The sequence below is a fragment of the Cyprinus carpio genome, chromosome B13 (assembly GCF_018340385.1).
Source record: "Cyprinus carpio isolate SPL01 chromosome B13, ASM1834038v1, whole genome shotgun sequence".
In the NCBI taxonomy this organism is placed as follows: domain Eukaryota; kingdom Metazoa; phylum Chordata; class Actinopteri; order Cypriniformes; family Cyprinidae; genus Cyprinus; species Cyprinus carpio.
Genome location: NC_056609.1, coordinates 24,646,631 through 24,665,696, shown reverse-complemented (window position 1 = coordinate 24,665,696; position 19,066 = coordinate 24,646,631). Strand labels below are relative to the sequence as shown.

At 36.8% G+C, this 19,066-nt stretch overlaps 1 protein-coding gene and 1 long non-coding RNA gene across 2 annotated transcripts; one reads left to right on the top strand and one right to left on the bottom strand.

Annotated features, from left to right (window-relative positions):
- The first annotated feature begins 610 nt into the window (after positions 1-610).
- sfrp5 (secreted frizzled-related protein 5) lies at positions 611-16,350 on the top strand. Its single transcript, XM_042737404.1, has 3 exons — positions 611-1,418; positions 8,687-8,764; positions 13,614-16,350. Exons 1-3 carry the CDS (start codon positions 893-895, stop codon positions 13,940-13,942), a joined length of 933 nt encoding a protein of 310 aa, XP_042593338.1. The 5' UTR covers positions 611-892; the 3' UTR covers positions 13,943-16,350.
- Positions 2,908-6,609, bottom strand: LOC122139466. Its single transcript, XR_006156328.1, has 3 exons — positions 6,387-6,609; positions 4,465-4,581; positions 2,908-3,565 (listed from the first exon to the last, which is right to left on the bottom strand). It is a non-coding gene; the product is annotated as an uncharacterized LOC122139466 (long non-coding RNA).
- Positions 16,351-19,066: the final 2,716 nt, after the last annotated feature.

Here is a 19,066-nt window from a genome sequence, read left to right as displayed (position 1 = left end):
TCTGCTTTTTCCAACACAGACAATACAAAAAGGAAAGCCAACTGAAATGCACATTCAGTAAAGTGTATAAAACCTGAGCTAATAGATAAAGATCTATCTGTAAGTTTGCTCAATTTGGGCGGCTGTAATATGGCAGTATGGCCCCCTGCTGCTGGGTGGCTGTGGGTTAAATTTTGGGCCCCACAGTGTGACAGCAAATGATAGAAGGAGACAGAGAGAAAGCTGGTTTCTATTCACATCCAGCGGCAGCATTAGCATATCTCAAACAGCACAGCCCAAAAGCTCTGACCACCTGTAGATCAATCTTTTTTCTGCCTTCTGATTATTTCCTAATAAAGTGGAATGTGAAAGGCTGGGGCAGAAGATGTGTGCGGAAAATGTGTGTGTGTTCTCTTCTTTAAAGAGAAACTGAATGAGCCCAGCGCACTCCACACACGCATTATGCTGCAGGACAGCGCGTGGTCTGCCTGTAGAAGTGTCTGCGAGGGGGGTGGGCTGCAGGGGTGCCGCCCACTGCGCGGCAGTTGGCTGTGGCTGGGAAGGGGGCAGGGCTTAGAGTGGACAGGGGAAACCAGTGGGAGGTGGGTGGGCAAGATTTACTCAGGGGTTGTCAGCTCATAGGGCCCTGAGTCCACTGGCTTTTATACACTAGGTGCACTTGAGTCAAGCTAGAGAAGAGCTGAGCTCTGAGATCTGCCACTACTGCCTGCTACCAGGAGTTTAAGTGCATTAAACTGCAGGACAACCAGAAGGAAACAGGGAAAACCCAGCACTTTTTGTTCTTTTTCTTTTCAAACACAGCAACAGCAACAACAAAAAAAAGGATTAAAATTCATCTTTTTGAACCACCTCCCCCAGTTCCTCTTCTGAATTACACCAGGACTTTAAAAGCATGGCAGAGCAGAAGAGGCAGGTGTCTCTGACCCAGGCTGTGACCCTAGCGCTGGTTTTGCTCACCTCAGCCGCTTCGGCAGAGGAGTACGACTACTACAGCTGGCAATCGGACAATTTCCACAACGGCCGCTTCTATGCCAAGCAGCCACAGTGTGTGGATATTCCAGCCGACATGCGGCTCTGCTACAACGTGGGCTACAAAAAGATGCGCCTGCCAAACCTACTGGACCATGAGACCATGCCTGAGGTCAAGCAGCAGGCGGGTAGCTGGGTGCCCCTTCTGGCAAAGCGATGCCACGCTGACACGCAGGTGTTCCTCTGCTCTCTTTTTGCACCAGTGTGCCTGGACCGGCCCATCTACCCCTGCCGGTCTCTGTGTGAGGCGGTGCGGGACAGCTGCGCTCCGGTCATGGAGACCTACGGCTTTCCCTGGCCGGAGATGCTGCAGTGTGAGAAGTTTCCCATCGACAACGATCTGTGCATTCCCATGCAGTTCTCCGCGGGTCACGCCACTCAGACTCCAGGTAGGACCTAAAAGAACATTGTATTATTGATTCAAATGTTACTGAGTCATTCAAAGAAAAGCAGAAATGAATTTACACAGGGGACATTTCATGAATTTTTTGCAAAAAATAAGTAGGATTTTTTTTTTTAACAGCATCGCACTGATCCAAAACCAAATGTACCAGTGTTTTTAATAAAACACAAAAACATTCAAATTATATTTCATCATATCCATAATATTTAAGCATTTTCTTAATTACATTTTTCATGCTCTATAAAAAAGCATAATTGCTTCAGGCTTGCCTTTAAAAAAATAGAAAAATTATAATCATTAAGTCTCCATAAATCTATACAATAGGGCCCACTGGTGGATTTCCTCCTGCTTTATTAAGCCTGAGGCTCTTGAGAAAGTAAAATTAAGGAAAGCTCTCAGAAGGACAAAAAACTTTCACTATCTAAAGCAAACATCTCATGTGGAATGTGGAGAGGAGCGCTCCTGCTGCGCCCTGCCTCTCTCTCTTTGTTTAATCGTGCATTAAGGTTTCCAATTAGCCAGGCAGCCAAACCCTTTGGATCACTAATTAGTCTGAAAAGTTGTACATTACTTTGTCTCACTGAGATGAGAAGGTCTATTGTAACAGACAGAGGAAGGACAAGAGTAGTTAGTGCTCAAGGGAAGTTTGAGGATGGCGTTGAGCCATATTAATAACACAATATGCTAATCTATATATATAATATATATATATATATAATTAGTGGAGCCAAAGAAACAAATAACTGTAAAAATACCTAAATAGTAAAAAAAAAAAAAAGTGGAGCCAAAGAAACAAATAATATATATATATATATATATATATATATATATGCGTACATATAAGATCTTAATAAAAATGATGTTTATTTTCTTAACAATTTGTACATTTTAATACAAAAAAAGTGATGCATGCATATTTTTCTCGTTGTTGTGTATAAGGATGTGTCATTTGTGCAACAAGTGATGAACAAATGCCACATCCCTATACAGAACAATGAGAAAAATATGCATGCATCATACTGCATGCTGAATACACAATGAATCACATTTACTGTACAGTGCAGCTTTCCCTTTGAATTAAAAATGTATAAATAAAACCAACATAACAGCTGGACTATTGCCAAATGGCATTTAATGAAACTTTATTCAAAAAACATTACACAGAAAAGAAAACGGTAACACTTTACAATAAGGTTCCATTAGTTAATGTTAGTTGATGTATTAACTAACATGAACAAACAACGAACAATACATTTGTTACTGTACTTATTAATCTTTGTTAATGTTAGTTAATGAAAATACAGTCATTCATGGTTATTTAAAATATACATATTTAAGAAGAAAAAGAAAAGAAAGAAATTCAAAATTAAAGCTAATTTTTTATTATTATTCTAAAAATGCTAAATAAAAGAAAGAAATTCAAAATTAAAGCTAATTTTTTATTATTATTCTAAAAATGCTAAATAATTAGAGGTAAAATGAAGGATTTTGGTTAGACTGTTGTCATAATTAGCTTTTCATAAAAACAACATAAGTCTGGTATGCCTCCAAGTAAATGTGTGTGTAAACATGCACACAGCTTCTCTTTTAACTACTAAGATTTGATGGATTACAATGTTCTCAAAGAAGAAAAAAAGTGGCTTTTGAAAAAATGTGACTCCACAACACTGTTTTCGTACTTCCAAGTTAAGTAGCTCAAATAAGCTCCTTAAAATTGCAGCACACTCAAGAGCAAGTACAGAAAGAATGGGACCTTTGAGACGATATCAATTACAAGCTATAGCCGTTCTGAAATGACATGATACTGAAAGCTTGAAAACTAGCAGAAGTCAAATGTGCTTTCGACATCGCAGCTGGATGGGAAAGTAGCTCGAGGCCAAGCGTTTCCAGCGATGTGTTTTTGGTGAGCGTGCACATCGACGTGAAACAGGACTCTAGAGATAACATGACAGCAAAAAACCCTCGCTTGACACGGCCAGTCGCTCTGGCCTGCAGCCGTCAGCTCCTGCACACACGAGCGGCGGACCAGCGACATTAAGAGCTGTTTTTTCCCTTGTGGTTTGAGGTGAAATCCTTCGACGGGGCGCGTTCACAGCCAGAGCCACAGACATGCATCAGGGCTGTTTCTGGAGACTGACAGTAAATGATACATTCCAGTAAATCACATTGGACAGAGCAGCAACAAGCCTCTTTAAACAATATTGTTCATTCTACAAACAGAAAACTTTTTCTTAGCAGAAAAAGTCAAAAACAAACAGATGATGCCAACCCCTAAGATGACCTCAGATGATGCTAACCCAGAGACAACATACAGAATCTCCCAAAGAGAAGAAATTGTCTTTCTGCAAAAAATGCAACCTGAGCAAAACAACGACACATCACCCAGAGACAACATACAGAACTACCACATTTTGCTATAAGTTTGATTGCATAATTGCTGTTAATAGTGTTAATCGTCTGTTTGTTTACGTCTTTTTTTAAATATATTTTTCCGAACATTTCTGTCGTATGCACATAAACTGACAGTCATAACTGATAAGCTACTACTAAATATTGTAGAAAAAATTGAATTTAATTAATTATAAATTAATTTTCTGTAAAGTTGCTTTGCAATGATTTGTATCGTAAAAATCGCTATACAAATAAACTTGAATTTAATTGAATTTAATTAATTATAAAAAGTGACATATTTCATGCTTAAATTCTGTGAGTTAAAACCTGAAACGTGTCAGTTTTTATGATTTTTTTTTTTTTTTTTTTTAGTTTAAATACGCAGAGACAACTAATAGCAGTGACATTTGTTTAACCAATGGTGTGAGTTTGGGGCAGGGCTATTTGATAGCTGGCCAGTAACAGATGAGGGAATTGTCTGTGGAAACCTGTTTGAAAATCATTATTTTTACAGCTCTGCTTGATGACTTTGGTGGGTTAGAAAGTATACATGTTACAAAAAGGATTAAATTTTATTATAAGAGCAGGATTAGATAATTAATTTGTCTAGACGTGATAAGTATAAGATAAAACAAACTTACCAGTTCAGATAGAGTAAATGTGTATGCCATTGTTTGCAGTATTCTGGTGAATGCAGAGGCGCTGCTGCCTGAGGGGTGACTCAAAGAGACATGTAAACCTGTCTCAGTCTCCGCTCACTGCACATTTAAACAGACATAAATCAAAGCAGTTTTTCATCCTGATTAATGTTTTATGTCCAAAGTGTTGCTGCTCATAACTTCAAGGGCCCAAATGAGCCATAAAATTATGACCTGTGCATAGTTTAAACAGAACATTTCCCTCATAAACTGTGATACAGAAAGTCAGCGATGCAGAAATCGTTCGGACATGGAAACACATGTAGGAAGTCTCTCTCTGTCGTATATCCAACACGACAAACTGTGAGAAGCAGTAAGTGACAGATTTCATCACTTAAGGTTTTAGTCAAGCTTTTTTCAGTAATAAGGAAGACCACAGCTAGTTGTCACAATTAATATTTACACCTGTAAAAATTTGAGTGAGTATATTACAGCAACATACTTTAAAGTCATGGATACAAAAAAACTATGACTAACATTTCCAGCATTATTGCCCATGAAAAAAAGACAAAGCGTTCAAATAATAGTTTCCGAAAACATAGTGGGACATTTTCCACACACAAAAAAGTTATATCACACAAAAAAAACCTAAAAAAAAAAAAAAAACCCACCTAACAAAAATAAAGATATTTTTGATGAAACCCGAGAGCTCTCAGACCCTGCATAGACAGCAACGCAACTGAAATGTTCCCAGGTCCAGAAACGTAGTAAGTATCTGTAATCTGTAAAATAGTCCATGTGACAACAGGGGTTCAACCGTAATTTTACGAAGCTATGAGAATACTTTTTGTGCGCAAAGAAAACAAAAATAATGACTTCTTTTCAACAATTCTTCTCCTCCTCACCCCGTCTGCAGTGGCGAGCTGCCATTGTGGAGAGAGTATGAAGACGCATGCGCTTGCTTCAGCATTATGTAAAATATGCATGCTGACGCATGCGTTGTTTACTTGAAGTGGAAGCAAGCGCATGCGTCATGCCACAATGGCGACACACCACAGCAGATGGGATCAAGAGAGGAGAAGGATTGTTGAATAAAGTCATTATTTTTGTTTTCTTTGCACACAAAAGTACAAAAGGGAACATATCAGTTTTATTGTTGTCTATGCAGAGTCTGAGAGCTCTCGAATTTCATCAGTAATACATTAATTTGTGTTTGTAAGATGAACAAAGGTTTTGGGTTTGGAATGACATGATTGTGAGTAATTAACGACAGAATTTTCAGTTTTGGGTGAACTATCCCTTTAAATTACCCATTAAAGGCTTTTTTTTCTGTAACAGCATTTGGTAACAGCAAAAATGTATAAGTTATTGTAAATATCAAACCATTTTTTTTACCAATAATTTATGAAAAATACCCTTGTTGCTAAAACACAGTTCAGCCTTTTAGTTAAAATATATTTTAGTTAAATCATTAATTAAATCTTGCTTGAATGTGTGGTTTACATGTGGCCACAAAAGTTTGTCACTAATCAAAAAAATGAAATCTAAATAAATAAATAATGAATAAATGCCATTCAGTCATAAATAATATGACTAAATCAACCAAATCAGAACAGTAGGATATATAACTTTTAGGTTATACTTTTCTGGTCAGTAAACTTGAATAAAAACAGTTTTTAGGCAACAGGTTTTACCTTGCAGAAACCGGTTTAGGACTGAGCTGTTAAGCATGTCACTAAAGCACTCTTGCTGATTAAAAAGTTTCCTTTCAGAAGCAGTTCTGTCCTTCAATGAACATGAGAAGGAATTCAACAGGAAATTTAGGGAATAGATTACAACAACAACAACAAAAAAGTCAGTATTGCTCTGATATCACTTAATCTCTGAATTGGCACTACTTGCAGAATCTCGGTTTGCAGAATTACCCTTGCTCAGTCTCCTGACACATGCTTTGGCTCTGATTCCACCGGGCGTCCCGCCAGCAAGCCACCCCGCAAAATAGAATAAATCGCTCTGCAGTGCAAATAAGACATTACAGCTTCATGTATGCAGTTCACTACAGCCTGCGAGTACGAAACAAACAAAGTTTCCTCCACAACACGCTCAGTGTGCGCAAATCACCGCACACGTCACGTCTCCGACTCGCAGAATATTGAATGGACAGGAATGTCTGCTCATGGACCAATTGACGGTTGAAACTTACAGAGGGGTTCAACTCCCCACGACCTGTGCATTGAAGCCTGGTGAACTTTGACCCCTCTCCTCATTATCTACCGCTGTGGCTGTGCTTGAGGCTGGGGTGATAAACTCTGACCCTTGGTTTTTAACCTGGAAGGGGGATTCTGGAGATGAGCCATGTAAGTTCTTGTTACCAGATGCTTTTGTTTTGTGAACTCAAGGGAGGACCTGTGCTGAGTAAATGACAAAATCATATTCACCACCTCAGAGATCAGATCTAACACACATCATTGTGTGGGTGATGTCAGTGGAGAATTTCAAGCTTCAGCCAAGCTGGTCACGGTTTGTTCTGTTAGAACCACCACACAGGGATCGAATAGAGCTTTCTGTATTTTTAGCTGAACAAAACAATGACTTTTACAAACCTTAACAAGCCACACCCTGCATTCTGCCTTATTACTCAGTTAAGCGGATCGATGATGTGATAGAAGCATGGAAGCTTTCGCAACTGGAAAACACGCATGATATTTTGCTTACAAAAGCGACAAAAATAAATAAATCCTTTAGAAAACAAAAAACAATATCAACTGACAACTGTTACCAGTTGTCAAAGAAGAGATGGAGGTAAATATTGTTCAAATAAATATTGAAAAACAGTATTATTTTGAAATGTTAAACATTAATTTAAATGAAATTATACCAAAAACTCCAGTCTTCAGTTTCATATGATTCTTCAGAAATGCTAATAATATGCTTATTTGGTGCTTTATTTTTTTCAATTTTTTTCAGAATAGAAAACAATAGACAATTCAAAAGAACATTTATTTGAAATGTTACTTCGAAACAATTTAATACATTATGTGTGAATGAAATCACTTAAAAAAATATATATATCTAGTAAGGTTTTTTTTTTTTTTGTATGAAAATTTGTGTGAAATTGTGTATGTGTACAGTTAGCGTGTTATACAGTAATATAAAAGTCCACTGAAAAAGAAAGCTGATACCCCAGGAGGTGTCACAATAAACATCTGGAGCTTCACTTGCCATGCGTGATGTCTACAGTTAAAAATAAGATCAGCAAATAACTATCCGCTCCAAGAAGGTCACGTACCGCTGTTTGCATGTTCCAGTGAACATTTTCCCTGTAAAACTGCTGAGAAGTATGTTTTCACAGTGACCTATTGAAAGTTTACCCCTGCATTCGTCTTCGTACGTCTGCGGTGAGTGTGAAATACTCTGGTTTCTATAACATCCTGAGACATCCTGTGTTGGAGAGGCCAAAAATATTTTCTCAGGTCCAGTGATATGCAGTTGTACATACACTAGTGACAGTACAGATCTGTAGGGATGTGATTTCACAGTGATTAACCACTGAAAGTCTTAATCTTGTTTTATATCTTCCCTTCCTCTGCAAGGAAATAAAACTACAGTAGCAGCTGCCAAACCTGTCCCTCTCATGGCTTCAAACGCTGTGGATAAAGCTAGCACTGGCCTGCTGCCCCCGCATGAGTCCAGCACCAAACCAAACCCCCTTCTAGAGCTGTTAGAATTAACATTATCACCTCATTTTTCTAAATATGAAACATTCCACCCTTTGTTTGTTTGTTTGTCTCCCCTATGGTTAACCGAATATAGGCCTCACAGAGTACATCTTTCATTGTACTCATGTATCATTGCTACTCACCTCACATAACAGTTCAGTGCACCAGCAAAGAAACAAAATAATAATAAACTTATTCATAAACTTTCAATTATACCTGTAAACAGGAGTGAACAAAACTCACTCTTATATGTTTAATCATCCCAAGCAGTCCCAATAATGGCACATGTGGCACGAGGCAGGACTGTTTGTTAGACAAAAATACATGCAGTAAGGTTGAATTAGTCATATTACAGGTAAATGATATTTCTGACTTGAATGATGTTACCATGTGAAGCATGCAATATATTCAGATTTCCCCACAAAAGTCTTACAGTTCTCTTTCAAATACCAAAATGTTTTGGCTATATGCTCTAGACACTAACTTTTCCTTCCTTTACCCTGTAGCTTCAAAAGTGTGTCCACCCTGTGACAACGAGTTGAAAGCTGACACCATAATGGAGCACTACTGTGCCAGTGATTTTGGTAAGATATTAACTTTTATTGAGACATTATATTTGACAACTTCAATAACTTATCTTTAGAGGAATAATCTCTTTATAATGACATAAAAATATGTGATGAAATAAAATATTAGAAAGGCTGTGGTTTGCTTGCATGGGAAAGTGGTCACATTAATATTTAGGGTCAACATAAAAAAAAAATACCTCATGAGAAAAAACAGCTACAATATGAAGTGGTTCTGCTATGCATTGCTTTAAAATTACTGTGCAATAATATGAAATTATTAATATTAAAAAATAATAAAATTCATATATATACAGTGTATATAATATTATATATATATATAGTATATATATATATATATATATATATATATATATATATTATAAAAATCTATATAATTTTATAATTCTTTTTTAATAATAATAATGTCATATTGCATGGTAATGTTAATGCAATGCATTGCAGAGCCACTTCATACTGTATCTGTATTTTCTCATTTACATATTTATATATATAAACAAAACATTTTATCACAGTTTTTCTCGGTTGCTTAAACACATTTCTTGAAAAGATGCCTCTTTTTTGCGACTCTAAACTCTCAACACAAATCCATAACTTCTAACTCAATTCCCCAAACTTCCTATATTCAGGTCAAAATGAAGCTCTTCACTCAAAACAACTCAATCTTGCTGAAAAACCAAACTTTGCTCTCAGACATGACACACAAACCCTCAAACACACACACACACACACACTACAACACACTGATGAGATCAATTAAAAACAATATTAAAAAAAAAAAAGGAAAAAAAAAACCTGCACAACAAATACACGTTTTATTCCTTACTTTAGAGTACAGTACAATACAGCAAACAACAACAAAAATAATGCCTGTATTCTGCCCCAGCATCCCGTCTTTTGTCTGGGACAGGTCAAAGAACCTCGTCAACATCACAGGCTATACTGGCCCTAACCAGGCAACGAGGGTAAAACCCCCTTGCATGCCTGATCCAACACTGGCTTGCATCAACTGAAATATCCAGGCAGGCTTCTCCCATGGCCTGGAGGAGGTGAACACAGATGTAAGGTTCTTGGTCATACACTTTCTGCCACCATGCCAAAAAAAACTCCTCTATCGGGTTTAGAAAGGGAGAGTATGCAGGCAGAAAGATGTTTGATAACCTCTTTCTCTTTCTCCTCTTCCTCTCTCTACTCCTCCTCCACCTCCTTCTCCACTCCTCTTCCTTCATTTCTTCCTCTACTCCCTCCTCCTCCTCTCTGGTGTCCTCAACCTTTTTCTTCACATCTCTCTGGTTTAATTTTTTCATACCTGAATGAGCTGACTTTGGCACTTTTATCTATCCATTGAAGGTTCTGATTAGTGTGTGATAAATTTTGACTCCTAGTGTTTCCATTTGGGTAATTGTGTGCTAACTGAGTTCAAACTGTCCTGACTTGAGTGAACAATATTGAATGCTAGTGCTTTCTAAATGGCCACATGGTGCAAGCACTGAGAAATGTAGGAGTTTGTGTATAGAGTTTTGCAGTAACAGTTCATCAAATCTGACTCAGGTGTCAAAGCAGGGGAATAGTGTTTAAAGTTTAGGGAAATGGGAGTGCTTTTTTAAAAATGGCGTTATGGTTTTGAAATTTTAGTTCAAAAGCCTGGTTATAGTGTTTTAGCAATCGAGAAAAACTGTAACAGTTTTCAAAGCATGGGACACATTCACGAGTTTGGAATGGACATACCGTTTTAAACAGCATCGGAGGATTCCTGTTGTGGATTCTTTATGGTTCGTTTAAAGTGATGTATTCTGTCAGGAGTTCCATTGATCTGTCAAAGGTGAATCTCTAGAATGAGTCTCTGGCACTGAATAAAAGAGCTTTAAGGTTAAAAGTCATTTGAAATCCTTCCCTATAGAGAGCAGAGGATTACAGCACAGTAGAGCCACACATACGCCTGACTTATCTTTGGCTGTGAGGCCTATTGCTCTTGGATGTGCATGTATTTTCCTTAATAACTATGACAGATGACACTAGAAAATATTGTTAGTAGTAGCCTGAGTGTTCGATGTTGTAGATTTTATACATTAAATTCAGAAAGCAAAGTCCGGTCATCACAAAAAGAGTTATGTTAAAAAAAAAATCCACTATTTCTGGCTCTTAAGATCTAATACTAGATTATATAACAAAACAAAAAACTTCTTTTACTTTTTCACAACAATAGTGTGGGCAAAAAACCTTAAAACCAATATAATATAAACAACCACCATACAACAATATTATTTAAAGGTGGGGGGGGGGGACTACGTGACCTCATGGGTATTAACTCATGTTTTCCTATCTTTAATGGTGATTTTAACCTTAAAGATGAATGATTTTTAATCAGGTTATATAAAGAATGCCTAATTAGGCTCAAGCGCAGCAATACAGACTAATTTCTTTAAAGATTCATCACAGCTCTGCACTGACAGGCCTTTGAGTTAAAAAAAGCCAGCATAATTAGAGCATTACCCTGAATCAGCTAATTGTATATACAGTATATATAATTTCTAACATTATAAATGCTATTAAAATTGTCCAGAATGACTTCAGTGTTTATGTTGGTCTACAATTTTAATCGTTTTCGCAGGCTAGGCAAAAATTTGACACAGTTCAGTTAGGAAATAGAGTAGTAATTATTGTTTAATAATGCAAAACGTGCAAGACGTTACTTGCCAATACAGAACATTTTCAACACTAAATGTTATTCCATCTATCTCTTTTGATAACCTCTTACCCCCAAAGCCCTATTCAAGTCTAGGGCTCATCTATTCAAGTCTAGGAAAGAAGGCTGCAAATGCTCAAGGTGACATTTTTCCTCCTTGCCTTCCTTCATCTGCTGTCAGACCTACTGCCAGCAATTTAAAGCAGCTCTTGTGGTTTCGGCTTGTCACCACGATATTGCCCAGGCATGCTCACTCCCCACAAGCATTATGGGTCATGAGCAATCACCTGAATCAGAGAGAAAAACCCCATGTCCAGTTGAACTACAGTAGTTAGCAGTTACAGTTATTTTGTGGTTATGCAAGTACTTACAGTAGTTGTGACAAAGTTAATGTGTGTCTTTTTACAATGAAATCTTTTAAAATACATTAAATATATCTGCTATATAAACACATACAGATATTTCATTTGAATCCCAATTTTCCCAAAAAGTGTAAATAAACAGTGGCTCTGGGACACTTCATACCTATTGTTTGGCCTGACACAGCAACAGCACTACTTTCTAAACAACAAGACTTCTTATAGACTTACACTGAAGGAGGAACCTTTCTATAGGCACAAGAAATTACTAAAGAATTGGCAGCACTTTTGATTTGACTAAGCAACCACCAAAACACCCTAGCAACCACAATGCATTAAAAAGGTCCTAGAATTGTGGCATCATGTACTCATATTTTCTTTCAGCCTTCTTTCTCCATCTTTACTTATGTTGTCATACACACTTTTCAGTTTCATTTTTTTTATTCAAGTTTATGCTTTCAATTCAGATATTTAATCTTTTTTCCTGTAAGAAATCTCATAAGATTTAAAATAATATTTATGCCAATACCAAACATCCCCATGCAGATGAACTAAAACTGTTATCAGTGAGATCACTTAAATGTTCACGTCCAGAGATGCTTGAATGTTTATGATAGTAGACAAAAAAGCAACGCTTACCGTTTAAATGTTTGAGGACAAATGCTGTCATTGATTAATGTGCTTTAAACAAGCTTGCAGAATGAGTTCTGTTCCACAGTATCGATTACAAGTTTTACTTATCACTTTCATATTAAATGTCAAATGCAACTTTTTCACTTTGATTTGAAGCAGAGCTGCCTCTTTTAAATGGTTTCTAATTGATTTAATTTATTAAATTGTTCCAAATCATGTTTATTAATTAATTTTATCACAATTTTAATAAATAAAAGTCAGATAGGTTGTCACAGTAATGAAAAATTACATATGAAAGATTATTGTGATTATATGAAATGGGGTCTCAGAATACATACTGTAAGACTTTCGAAAAGAAAATGAATATGCTTCCAACATTATGTTTTTGGTGATTTTTTTTTTTCAATCACTAAAAACAAATAATAATAATAATAATTAAGAAAATTAAGAAAAAAAAAATTTAAAAGAAAAACATTTTGGTGGCTTATGTGCTCAGCTACTGAAGGGGTGTTCACTTTTCACATCTGTCTTTGAAACTTTCCATTCTACTCTCTGTCCTCTCCCGGGTGAGAGCAATTAGTGCTGTCCATGTTTAAATGATGCTCCTCCGGGGAGGTGTAAACTATTCCAGAATTCTCGATAGCCTTGGTTCTTCCTGTATGCTCTTCATGAAAGGTCTTGTTGCTTGAGACAGCAGAAATATATGGGAGAACCAGAGTGTGACCAAGGGTCCCATGAGAAGATTTTCCATTCTTTCCAATGGATAAAGCTAAATGGCGACAAATAGAACCCATACTTTTTTCCAAAAAGTCTCTCTGGTCTTTCCTTGATGTTTTTAAAGGGATAGTTCACTCATAAATTAAAATTCTGTCATCATTTACTCACCCTCATGTTGTTCCAAACCCATATGCTGTTAGTTTTTCTGTGGAACACAAAGCAGAAGTTTTTGAAGAAACTGACACAAGTGAATAATGGCAAACATTTCATTTTATGTTTCCCCAACTTTCACAGGTTCACTTTCAGGTTCACAAGAGAATTTATGGAAAGCTTATAATTTTTAAATCAGCTTATTTACCTGCTTGTCATGTGACCATTAACCGACATCAGAGAACCGTGAACATGCAAATATGTTGTTAATTACTGAAAGTTATCTATATTTTATCTACAGCACTCAAGATGAAGATTAAAGAGGTGAAAAAGGAAAAAGGCGACCGCAAGCTCATCGCAGCACAAAAGAAGAAGAAGGTTCTGAAGATGGGAGTACTGAGGAAGAAAGACCTGAAGAAGCTCACGCTATACATCAAGAATGGAGCAAACTGTCCCTGCTCGCAACTGGACAATCTCGGAAGCAACTTCCTCATCATGGGTCGCAAAGTGGACCAACAGTTACTGCTCATGTCCATCCACAAGTGGGATAAAAAGAGCAAGGAACTCAAGTTTGCCATTAAATACATGAAGTCTCATCAGTGTCCCACCTATCACACGGTCTTCCAGTGACCAATGACTCTTCTGTCCATAGCAGGTCCTGATTCTTCCAATAACTCTTTCAGAGACCGTATCCATGCCTAATTCCGACAGTTAGTACAGATGTATTTCATTACTCAAGAAATGGCTTTTGGAAACTGCTTAGGACTTAATTCATCATCAAGTACAGCTACATTCTGTTGGCAACTGTATCTACATAAAATTTATTGTTTATTCAGCAATCAGTACACTTATGAGGCTCATGCATATTTTAGTGATACTTTCCTGGTTCCCTCATTCAGAGCACAAGCTATGAGACTTTTCGGAAAGACATTGACAACCCTTACAATCGATGTGAGAAACAGAAAATTGTGAACAAGAGCTTTAAAGAGTGCAGTCGGTTAATGAGCACATATTTGATTTCAATGGCCACATCCCAATCAAAAGAATGAAAAGGAACAAATATAGTGCCAACTGGTTTTTATTTGTATCTTTTATTTTGTAGATAAGGAATAAAAACATTTTATTATATACTTTGAAGATACAGTCGTGATCATTAGCGCCAGGATGGGGCACAACTTCAGTTGTGGCTTGAATCGTGGGAGGTAAGAAAGCTGATTGATTGTAAAGTGTTGGTAAGGACAGTGGCCCAAATACTCCAACCACAGCCCTTTGAGCAAGTCCGGACCATTTCTCTGCTCAACATACTCAGCCAAGCTCATGACAGACTCTGGACTCATTCAAGCAGTTTGGTTGGTGAGGTGTTTGTTCATGTTTTCTATACAGTATGCAACATTATTTTTTTACTAAAATTATTATATATTGCTACAAATATACATACATGGTGTGGAAAAAGCATTCCAACATTACATCTGAGTTCACTGTAATAAAAGTAAAAATCTAACTTTGCTAGTTCTGTTTAATCAGAGATCAGGAAGCTTTTTAACAATATTATCTTGTTGTTGGTTACATTTGCATATAACAAGGATTTTGTCAGTTTGTTATTTATTTTCCGGAATTAATAGTTCACCCAAAAATGAAATACCTGTCATTTACTTTCCATCTAATCATCTCAAACATCTGAATTTCACACAAAAGGAGAAATTTACAGTGGAAAATTACTTATATGTAGGCTCTGTCTGGCTTTAGGAGACTTTAAAATAGCATAACATTTGTACAGACCACTTTTATATTCCTTTTATGGTGCTTTATTGTCATTTTTGGAGTTTGACAGCATATACACCACATTCACATTCATTGGGATAGAGCATCTCCAAAACATTCCCTTATGATGACAGAATTTTTGTTTTTGGCTAAACTAACCCTAAGGCAAAGTGCTTTTCGTTTAAATGACACTACATGACATAAATACACACCAAAACCACAAATGGAGATGCAATGAGCTCAGTCTAAAACAGGGAATGTTCAAAATCAGATAAAAACTTACATGCATTTCCTTTTGCCAACAGTTGCTCTTAAGAACAAACCTAAGTGCCAACCTGTTTAAACAAGTCAGACAAATGCCCAATTGAGTGCCAGTCTCTGTAAAAGTGAATAGGCAATGAAAAAAGCAGTGGAGTTTATCTGAGATCGAGGAACACAAATGCCTGCTCCAGCCTCCAGTGGATGCTGGTATTGTGCTTCATGGATAAGCAACCTCTCATTACTGGCCTATTGTCTGTGGGGATCTGCCAGCTCATGCCTCCCCCACCTTTCACATTCAAACACTCTCTGCACAGCTTACATCACACCAAACACAACACCACAGTCTGATCTGGGCTCCCTCAGAGTCACAGTGCTGTCTCAAACATCAGCTGATCACCAGAGGTGTTTTACAGACACATTCATGCTGTTCAATAACAGGATGTGCACCACCATATAGTTTTATACATACAGTATATGTGCATGTGTTTCTGGATATAGAAATATGTACATGTACACAAGATTTTAGTACATCTTTGGTTTGGCTACATCTGCTAACAACACATCCTGTTCTAAAACGTTTAAAATGACTAGCCGGCATGAAATGAAAAATTCACCCTATATCTGTTTTCTAAATGCATTTAAAATATTTAAAATATGTTGTCCAGCAAAACAATGCTGCAACTTTTCTCTGGTGATGTATGCAGGACTCCTCCAATAATTTAGTCTGCAAGAATCACATTCAAGCCTTCATTTTTGAGTGCATTGCCCACATCTTAAAATCCAATCAGCAATCGATGCATGGAACCAAGAACCTGCCTTGCATCTTTTTTCTTTTTGGATAATGTTATACTGGGTTTTACATGTCGCTACTTCTGATTCATCACAAGATTCACTGATAAAATGGTACTTGTTGCAACTTGTTTATAAGAACTTAAAGGCTTTCCGGAGTTCTTTAAACCATTACAATAGTACTTTTAATTCCACCAGGTCAAGGGCTAAAGCTATTAAAATGTGTTTATCATTCACTCACCCTCATGACTCTTTCTTATCAAGAAAAGAAATTAGAAATCTTGGGGTCCATATGACTTGCGTGCTATATACCGAGTCTTACGAAGTGATGTGATAGCTCTATGTGATAAACAAAATGAAATTGAAGTCATTATTTACAGATACCTTTTAGTGAGATGTTAAGCACTGCAGATCACTGAACCTGTGAGTTAAATTCAAGAACCAAAACACTTTGACTTATGAACTAATCACTGATCAACTGATACATTGAAAACATCTGAGCCAAAGAAATTTATTTTAAAACTCTCATAGTCAAGAAGAGCTAGGAGAATAATATTTTCTAATGAAAAACTTATATTTCTGTTTATTGAAGCCATAGGATTAATTTATAAGACTTGGAGTAGAACACTATTTTTGACCACTTTTCTTGTCATTTTGATGCTTGATCTTCAGTTCTATTGAAAATTTGACGTTCAATTCAATTAAAATGACAGAACTGATTTTCTGGAGCAAACTAAATGTGTTTTTTTGCCAAACGAAAACTGCCGCATACAACATTGAATCAGACTGTACAACCTATGTACAAATTTGAAAGTAATGGAGACGTGCTCAATTAGACTGAAAAGAAAGAGAGGAAAGATCCAGTGAGATGTGAACATGAGATAACAGTGCAGGAGAGAGAGACAGGACACCAGAAGAGAAAGAGTCTTCTCATAGAAGCTTATCAGACGGACAGTCCTGGCCCCTCACTCTCATCCTTCTGTCAGCATCACCGCAAAGGTCACTTACCGTAATTAAAAAAGGCCTCATGGCAGCAGACAGGAGGAACAGGGCTCCGCTTTGTGCCAGATGACCGATAATATAAACAGCCCACCACACCAGCAATCAAAAGATAATTTAGACCCTCTGTCAGCTTCTGTGTCATACTGATTTCCTTGAAAGGTTAATATCACCGGGAATGCAGGGCCCAGCCAAGAGCAGCCCCCAAACCCACTCACTCTCTCTGGTTTTATCTCACCCCAGTAATCTCGGATCCATCAGCAGGGATGGAGAATGGCGCCTTTGTGTTGTTCAATTGATGCTACTGTTCTTGCAGGCGCGTTGTTGATTAAAAACTGGCTGAGAGATCAGCAGACCCTCCAGTGCCTTTGCAGACATGGAGGGGCAAATTCAATGTACCTGTTGCGACACTTTTTCGGGTACTTCAGAGCAAAAACTAATGTTTTAATTACTAACCATCTTCAGTCTTTCTAAAACCAGGCACTAAATGCAATCAAGGCTCATTGTCTGTGGCAAAAACTTGGATATTATAATATAAGTTGCTTCTTGAATGTTTCGCAATACTTTCAAAGTGAAATGTCCAGCAAGTGGCGTTAAAAGTGTGTTTAGTTTTATCTGAAACAGATGAACGTGATGGTCATTGTACGTATCTTGATTTTCGGAAATGAAATATCCAGTAAGTGGTGCTAAAAGGTTAATGCTCTTTAATATTTGAAAGTATCATACTACTTACAGTAAACTCTACCATAAACATAACTGATAATATGAACAAAAGTATAAGTGAGATAAAAACACATTTTCTGAAGCAAGTATGACATTTGCGCTTGCTTCTAAAGGTCTTTGAGTTCCTTAATTATGATTCGTGTTTCACAGGACTTGTACACAAGTAATTTGCATCACAAGTGCAATGCTGTACCAGGTGATCTACTGAGCAAGTTTACTACGACAGAAAAGCCTTATAAAGAATACATATAAAATGATACAAATACATCTAAAAATATGTTAGTTGTTTTAAGTAAAAATACAGTATTTCTCAAAGAACCACATGAAAAAAGTCTTTATTATTTGACAATCTGCTCTGAAATTATAATGTATGTAAAGGTACATTTTTGTAGATGCAGGCACATTTTTCCAAATGCGCTGAAATTGTCATTCTTTTTACCTTAAATGCCTCATTAAAATGCCGAATAATAATAAAAAAAAAGACTAGAATGACAAAATATGGAGCCAAATGACAAAATACAGAATCACTTAATTGAGATGATTTGCCTGACTTGCTTCTTGAAAAACAACAACCAAACAAACAAAAACAGGTCAGCATCAGGTTCTACAGCACTGGCAGCTTTTCGTAAAATGATTTAAACCTTTTAAATATGCACGCAATACCACACACATTGGGCCTCATTCATGAAACATGAACAGGACTCATTTTTGTGCAATTCGTTTATAAATCCATCCTTACGTAAATTGTTGCATTGAGCTGAATGCAACAATTTAAGTAAGAATGTTTTTACGGATGATTTGCACAGAAATTCGTTCTGCTCATGTTTCATGAATGAGGCCTGATGAGTACATGTAAGACAGGGAATTACAGAGACAGGATGCTTTTCAGTCCTGGCACCAGATTTTAGCTGAAGAAAAGCACGAGAAACAGTGAGATCAGATCTTTTCCATCAAATGTTTTAACACAGCATGTTTGGAGAGCTCTAGGCTAAGTATCTCTCAAAGAAATGATGGTCAGTGTTGGGGATTAACACACTTAATAAATATATTTTTTTAGTAGCATGAAAGTAATGTATCTGTTTTCGAAATTTACTGTATCCCAAAATGCAATCCACTGGGCTCAACCTTCCATTTTCAGTACAATGAATGAACCGTTTTTTTTCTTCTTTCATTTATTCATTAATTTTTAATCCTACATATTACATAATGGAACTTTTACAC